This window comes from Lagopus leucura, unplaced genomic scaffold (genome assembly GCF_019238085.1).
Source record: "Lagopus leucura isolate 7727_CA_CO unplaced genomic scaffold, USGS_WTPT01 Super-Scaffold_100008, whole genome shotgun sequence".
Classification (NCBI taxonomy): domain Eukaryota; kingdom Metazoa; phylum Chordata; class Aves; order Galliformes; family Phasianidae; genus Lagopus; species Lagopus leucura.
In genome coordinates, this window is record NW_024962265.1 from 30,020,747 (window position 1) to 30,028,630 (window position 7,884).

General features: G+C 41.7%; 1 protein-coding gene across 1 annotated transcript; it reads left to right on the forward strand.

Annotated features, from left to right (window-relative positions):
- The first annotated feature begins 56 nt into the window (after nucleotides 1-56).
- ATP23 (ATP23 metallopeptidase and ATP synthase assembly factor homolog) lies at nucleotides 57-7,654 on the forward strand. Its single transcript, XM_042872561.1, has 6 exons — nucleotides 57-289; nucleotides 727-772; nucleotides 870-951; nucleotides 1,534-1,671; nucleotides 2,848-2,931; nucleotides 7,142-7,654. The coding sequence occupies exons 1-6, from the start codon at nucleotides 115-117 to the stop codon at nucleotides 7,343-7,345; spliced, it is 729 nt and encodes a 242-aa protein (XP_042728495.1). The 5' UTR covers nucleotides 57-114; the 3' UTR covers nucleotides 7,346-7,654.
- The last annotated feature ends 230 nt before the right edge of the window (nucleotides 7,655-7,884 follow it).

Sequence of the window (7,884 nt, forward strand, 5' to 3'; positions counted from 1 at the left end):
CCCCCACGTCACGTGGCTGGAAGCGGGCCCAGCGATTGGCGCCGCCGGCACAGCCGCCCTTTGCCCCGCAGTCGAGGACGGTGGCTGGCAGGAGCGAGGGGGTGGTGAGCGGCCATGGAGGACGGGGAGTCTGCTTCGCCGCCTGGTGCTGACGGTGGGGAGGAGGAGGATGACTTCGGATACCGGCTTTTCCCCGATCGCAAGAAGGAGCCGCAGAGCTTCCTGGTTCGCAGCCTCTTCACCTTCCACAACAGGTGCCAGTTGATGCTGAGGATGACTCTGGAGACGAGTAAGCTCTCCCCTGGGTCGCGAGGTCTCCAGCCGTCCCGCAGGGCTGCCCGCCGCCAGGTGCCGGGCGCTGCCCCTCTGGAGAGTTGCGGCGGCAGGATGGGGCCTCGGCAGCCGCGGGGTTTGGGAGTTCACGTTTAGGGCTTGATTCTCGCTCTGTTACGTTGCCTGCAAAGACCTTGTCCGCTATCTTCATGCCTGCTACTTATAAAATGACAGTCAGAGGTGACTTCACTTCTCAGTAGCTTTGAGTGCTTTGCTTTGCATAGCCTGAGCTCTGGCACTGAGGTGTCAGTGATTGCCTGAAGGTTGAATACTGCAAAGCAAAAATTTGCGTATGCAGTGCATTCTTTCTGTCATTACGGTCTTTGTATTCTGATTGTAGATGACTTTCAAAACTTTTGTCTAGTGATATTGACTGCAGAAATGTTTTTCTAGATCCGTATGCCCAACTGCTTATTGCGGCCATGAAGCAGTCTGGCTGGTATGTAAACTACTTCATCCCGTTCTGTGTAGTTACATCTTCATTGCAGGGGATTAGCAGGCTTTCTCAAGTTCTTCTCAAACTTTGTACCTTTTAGCACTGTTTTCAACGATCGGCACTTTTCTTGTGAAAACTGCGATGGCTGTGTCAGCGGAGGTTTTGATTCTGCCACTTCTCAGGTAGGCACTGAACTAGATATTGTCAATACAGAGCATTCAAGCAGGAGGGAAATCAACGTTTTACCCAGGTGGATGGTGATAGGACAAGGGGGAACTATTTTAAACAAAGAGAAGGGAGATTTAGTTTAGATGTCGGGGAGAAATTTACCCAGAGAAGCTTGGATGCCTCTTCCCTGGAGGTGTTTATAGCCTGATCGGATGGGGCTCTGGGGAACCTGATCTAGTACCTGATTTAATGACTGGCAACCCTGCCTGCGGCAGCAGTGGCTGGAACTAGATGATCTGCAGGGTTCCTTTCCAAACCAAGCCTTTCTATGACCTTTTAGAGGACTACAGGTTTTTTAATGTTTTCTTCCTTAATGAAAAAATGTACTGATATCTGAGTTATGGTCATGAAAACAAGGCATGTGAAAGTTGTTCTCCAGTATTGAACTTGCATTGCTAATATATTGATGGGGACTAATGTTGAAAAATGATGACCTAAAGAGTCTGTATGTTGTAGATTTTATGCAGCGGATCTCTAAGAAGTGAAGGAGATGTTGAAACTTGATGAAAAAGCTACCTGTATCTCTTCTTCTGCAGATTGTTCTGTGTCAGAACAACATTCGCCACCAGTCCCATATGAACCGAGTGGTTGCGCATGAATTGATACATGCTTTTGATCATTGCCGTGCTCATGTTGACTGGTTCAAAAATGTCAAACATTTGGCCTGCTCAGAGGTAAGTTCAGATGATTCTGATGTTATCATTGAATTCATTGCTGATTGTCGCTAGGGTCAATTAGACATCCTGTTATATTAATTTGATTTAGTTATTGCTCTTGAGATATTTTATTCTTTCTATCTGGTCAACCTAACCAGTTTTCGTACAGAGAACAAACATTTTGTTTTCACAAATAGTAGTAAGTCAGTGTTATGCTAAATAGAATGTAGTCCCTGTGGGTGGAAGTGTAACAAGGCGTGGTTATTTCCAAATGAGAATAGTTTGAGATTAGAATACATTCACATTTTAATTGAATATTTGTACTGTTTTTTTTTCCTCTCCTGCAGTTTTTTGTTTGCTGAGAACTATGCTAACTTGCTTTTCATTTAGACTTTTTGTCTTCCATAGCATGCAGTTTTTGATTGTAATGTTGCTAGTTGCACATTTTACACTGTATATACAATAGTACAGTATTGTTTATATACAACTGCTTATTCCTATATGTGGTACATGACTGGGCTTGATCTTGCTCTTTTTGAGACTGTTTTCTCCAGTTCTTTTGATACTTATTTTATATTATTATAGTGTTTCCAAGTTTTATTTAGTCAATATTTTAATTTTTCCATTTCATATTTTCTCTGTATTTGTTTTCACTTAATTTTAGGCAATTTAGTTTTGTCTGTGCTTTTTAACTCAGGAGTTAGTGTGTGGAACAGTTGACAGACAGAAGAAATTGTACTGCATAGGACAAGAGAGTTAACAAGCTAAAGAAGATGTACTCATTTAAATGTGTCTATTTCTAGAGAGCTTGGGTTACTGCTATGCTAGATATTGCAGGTGGTAGTCATTCAAAGGTGCCTGCTTTTCTTCCAGACTCCTTCATCAGTTTCTAAAATAGATGCTTTTAGGATTAACTTAATTTCTTTTAGGAGTCTACTTTTGTTTTCAGCTCATTCATTTAAGCATTGAGAATAGGTGAACTTTAATCCTCAGTGAAACCTGCAGGCTGTATAGTATTACTTTGTAATCCAATGGAGTGGAATGAGCAGTTAAAAAGGGTATTCTGTACTTAGCAAATTGAAAAGGAATATTTTCTGCCCTCAGCCACCAGGAAGAAAAAAATTAGTTACTTTTTTATAAATTTTGTACTTCCACGCTTTTCTTATCTTGTGGCTTTTTTGTTTCCCTCAATAGATTCGAGCTGCTAATCTCAGTGGAGACTGTACACTGATGAATGAAATAGCTAGGTTTAAATTTGGACTGAAAGGACATCATCAGGTAAAGACTGTAGATATTAATGTCTTCTGATTAACAAATGAGCCTTCTTTAGCAGTTTGATCTCTGCCTCCTTTTGTAGCTAAAAATGTCACAGAAAGAAGTAGATGGAAGGAATAATTGCATGCATCAGTACAGGCTGGGGAATGAGCTGCTGGAGAGGAGCTCTGCAGAGAGGGACCTGGGTGTCCTGGTGGACAACAGGTTGGCCATGAGCCAACAGTGTGCCCTTGTGGCCAAGAGGGCCAATGGCATCCTGGGATGCATTAAAAAGAGCGTGGCCAGCAGGTCGAGGGAGGTGATCCTCCCCCTCTACTCTGCCCTGGTAAGGCCTCATCTGGAGTACTGCATCCAGTTCTGGGCTCCCCAGTACAAAAAAGACAGGGATCTCTTGGAAAGAGTCCAGCGGAGGGCCACAAAGATGGTGAAGGGCCTGGAGCATCTCTCCTATGAGGAAAGGCTGAGTGAACTGGGTCTGTTCAGCCTTGAGAAAAGACGACTGAGAGGGGACCTGATCCAGGTTTATAAATATCTGAGGTGTGGGGGCCATAGTGGTGAGGCCAGACTCTTTTCAGCGGTACATGGAAACAGGACAAGGGGAAACAGACATAAGCTGCAGCGCAGGAAGTTCCGCACGAATGTGTGTAAGAACTTGTTTATGGTGAGGGTGACGGAGCACTGGAACAGGCTGCCCAGGGAGGTTGTAGAGTCTCCTTCTCTGGAGATATTCAAGACTCGCCTGGACACCTACCTGTGCAACATGGTGTAGGGAACCTGCTTTGGCAGGGGGGTTGGTCTCAATGATCTCTAGAGGTCCCTTTCAACCTCTCCAATTCTGTGATTCTTTGATATGTCTGACAATCCTTAATACCTCTGTTCAACTTTCATGTACCCTTCATTTTCCTCTTTGCGTTTTATTCTCCCATTGCTGAGCCTCAATTTGTGCTTGTTTATGTCTGAAATTTCCTCAGGGCCCCTGTTATTTTTTCCTCTGTAAGTTTTTCCCTTGGATGTGTACTTCATGATCTGTTAATTGTGCCTACCATCTATATCCAGGCTGCACTTATTATTTCTTTGTTGTTGTGCACATTCCTCTATTTCCTGCAGTCTTGTTCGTTCTTGGCTTGCATTCTTTGCGTATTTCCCATTCTTAAACCTCTCTGCTAGTGAGAAGAGAGCAGAATGCAGCTAAACAATCTGCATATTCCTCATACTACTCCAGCTGGAGTATGTTCTTAACAGGTAGGCTGGAGAGGGGGGAAGCATAAGGAGCTTAATCTTGCTTCGTTTATCCAGGAACCTGCATTCGCATTCCTGGCCTGTCCTGCGTTCTTGCAGGTGACTGAATGTTTTTCTGCAAAGCAGCAGCCTCCTAATATTTAGCTTTCTGCATTATTTTTAATTCTTCCTCCTCCTTACTCCTACTTTTGTACTTCCTAGAGGAAGTTTATTGTTAGTTCCTTCCGCTGTTTTACAGATGTAAGGTACTAGTCAGTCCTGAAACATTAGTCTATAATTTAATTTCACTGTTTACATGGTCACTTGTACCTGCCGATGTGCATGTAATAATAGCATTCTTTTTTGATGGTTTCTGATATTTTTCATCCACATTTTATAATACTGTTCATACCTCTGTACTACCCTGCAATTCCATTTTTGGAGAGCAGTAGTGTTACAGGACCAATGCTCCTACATATGCCATGGATTTTACTGCTTAATTAACATTTGTTTAATTAACTTTTAATGGTTCATGGTTAGTTTTGTTTGTTTGTTTTTTGGTTTGCGGAATCACAGAATTGCTCAGGTTGGGAAAGACCTCAAAGAGAATCAAGTCCAACCACAACCTAACCATACTACCCTAACTAACAACCCTCTACTAAATCATGTCCCTGAGCATCACATCCAAACAGTTTTTAAACACAACCAGGGATGGTGACTCAACCACCTCCCTGGGGATCCTATTCCTGTGCTTAACAACCCTCTCTGTAAAGAAGCGTTTCCTGATATCCAGCCTAAACTTACCCTGGCACAACTTGAGGCCATTTCCCCTCGTCCCGTCACTAGTGAGAAGAGACCAACCCCGCTCTCGCTGTAAGCACCTTTCAGATATTATAAGAGAGCAATAAGGTCTCCCCTCAGCCTCTTCTTCCCTGGACTGAACAGCCCCAGTTTCTTCAGTCACTCCTCGCAGGGCATATTCTCCAAGTCCTTCACAAGCCTTGTTGCCCTTCTTTGGACCTGCTCCAGCACCTCAATGTCCTTTCTGTACTGAGGTGCCCAAAACTGAACACAGTACTCAAGGTGAGGCCTCACCAATGCCAAGTGCAGGGGCAGGATGACTTCCCTAGTCCTGCTCACCACACCATTCCTGATACAAGGCAGGATGCCACTGGCCTTTTTGGCCACCTGGGCACACTGCTGGCTCATATTCAGCTGACTGTCCATCAGTAGACCAGGGTCCCTTTTCATCAGGCAGCTTTCCAGCCACTCCTCCCCAAGCCTGTAGGGTTGCTTGGGGTTGTTATGACTAAAATGCAGGACTTGACACTTGGCCCTATTGAAACTCATGCAGTTTGCCATGGCCTATTGATCCAGTCTGTCCAGGTCCCTCTGTAGTGCCTTTCTTCTCTTAGACAGCAACTTGGTCTTGTCTGCAAACTTATTGAGGGTGCACTCAATCCTCTCATCAAGATAATTAATTTAAAACGCTTTCTTAATTATTTTTGTTAGAGTGAAGTACCAGAATACTTTGTCATATTCTAAAGCATTGCCACTGATAGTGGATGGTTAATAAAAACTAAACAAAAACAGGATTCACAGGAAATGTAACACGATTACTTCACCTACTCCAAAGGGTTAAAACTTTTAAGGGTTTGAAAATTGGAGGAAAAGATATTGCAATGGGTTTAAATAACCACGTGTCACCCAATGCTGCCGAGGACAAGCAGATTGTTTTAGAGATCTTTGGAAGAATGACAGCTGGTTACAGGGTTTTGATTATAATTAAAGATTTATAATTACATAAAATGTTAGCAGTCAGCATTGGTTGTTATCTACAATTTCTGTCACTTAGTGTAGCTTACACTTAACATACAGTTTCTAGAATTCTTAGTCACATGGGTTTTTTCAGTCACCTGGACCCTCTGCAGATTGGGTCAGATTCTTGTTAATCAGTATGTAATGCACTAATCATAACCTAAACTCTGACTAAACAAATGTGAGCCACTCACTAAGTCCTCTGAAATGAAGATGAGGCACCAGAGGAGTCATAGGTTTGATCTTACAGCAGCAGTTCTGGTTTGGCTCCCACTTGGTGCTTGCTGCTGCTTGATTTTACAGTTTCCAGTTCTGTGTCCCAAATCCAAGTGCTGTTTGTGCTTCCATATTATGTGAGGGGTGTAACCACATCCTTATAGTGACCCAGCACCTGGGCCTTGATAATGCAAAAGGACTTTACCCTGTGAATGGACATCCTCACACTGTGATGCCAGAGAGGGGGAGAGATAAGGGGGAAGAGTGGTACATGGCCAGCCTACTTGCAATTGTGAATGTTTGCCATATTGTTGGTTACAGTAACCATATTACCAGGGTTAGGGAGCAAAGTTGCACCAGTGCTTCTTGAAGGAATTAATTTTTTTAATAATAAAGATTACAGGTTTTGTCCCAAAGTCCTTAGTCTTGTTTACTCCAGAGCAGCAATATGCTGGCTCCAGCATTTGTAGCTGGAGATGCTTATGTTATTCTTATCCTTTAGTATACAAACTGTGTAAGCAAAAGTAGGCATAAAGAAACATATCAAAACAAAGGCTAATAGAGGAATCGTTCCTTTTTATGTTTTAGAGAATTTCAATTGGAAAAGTACTAATTGGTATTTATGTCTGTTTATTTTTGACATATTTTGTGCGCAAGTCAAATTATACACATATTCAATACCCACAGCAAATCTAAAATTTTATTTTTTCCTGTTAAATGGAATTTCATTTTCTTTTCTGAAGGTTTATGTACGCAATGGAAAACTAAAATACATAGTCAAAACAGAATTGAAAACTACGTATTTTAATGCTTAGTGGAGACATTGCTTGACTTTTCTGTGATAATAATCATTGTGTGTGTAGTATAAGTTAGTACTTGACAAAATCTTTTTTGAGGAAAAAAGAATGTATTCTGTTTTTTCAAGTAATGACAGATCTTCTTTATCTGATTTTCATTTTAGACGTGTGTGCGAGACAGAGCAATTCGCTCCATTCTGGCTGTAAGAAAAGTTAGCAGAGAGACTGCAGAAAAAGCTGTGGATGAGGTTTTTGATGCCTGCTTCAATGATCTGGAACCATTTGGGAGAATCCCGCACAGTAAAACAGATGCAAAACGTGCTTATAAAGACTTCCTGAATCGAGATCGCTACACTGCTAATTTGTAAAGGAAAAACATGAAAAACTATGTTAATAACTGGCAGTTCTGTAACATCTGGAGTTACAGTCTACACACACAGTGCTGGTGGAAAGGGGCAGTTCTTTTGAATGTATCAATTCATTTTGTAAGTTTTTTCCAGGAGCCATCTCCTGTTGAGGTAAATGAAGTAAATGAACTAGACTAAAAATACTGTCTTTCCTCACTTGTTCAGGCAAGGTCATTTAGTATATCAAATTACTTGGCAAATAATGATCTGTGTATTTCAGTGCACATTTAATTCAGTTATTGAATAAATTGTTTCATAAAAGTTTTCCAACATCTTTGATACATAGTCATAAATTTGATTATGGTTATCATCCTGTTTGAAAAATTGGGTATGTAACTACAGCTCTATATGTCTATTTAACAGCTGAAGCTAAATCCAAAATGATCTGCTGTGTATATCTTAGTCAGTCTTTGAGCATCTCTGAAATCACTGGAATTCCACCTTGTCTGATGTCAGTTGTAACATACAACCCTTTTACATATTAGAAATTTGAAAACAGT

Excerpts from the sequence above, each read along its gene's own strand:
- ATP23 (XM_042872561.1), top strand. The coding sequence starts at position 115 with ATGGAGGACGGGGAGTCTGCTTCGCCGCCTGGTGCTGACGGTGGGGAG. Across the intron at positions 290-726 it reads GAGGATGACTCTGGAGACGA|ATCCGTATGCCCAACTGCTT; the intron begins GTAAGCTCTCCC and ends ATGTTTTTCTAG. Across the intron at positions 773-869 it reads GCCATGAAGCAGTCTGGCTG|CACTGTTTTCAACGATCGGC; the intron begins GTATGTAAACTA and ends TGTACCTTTTAG.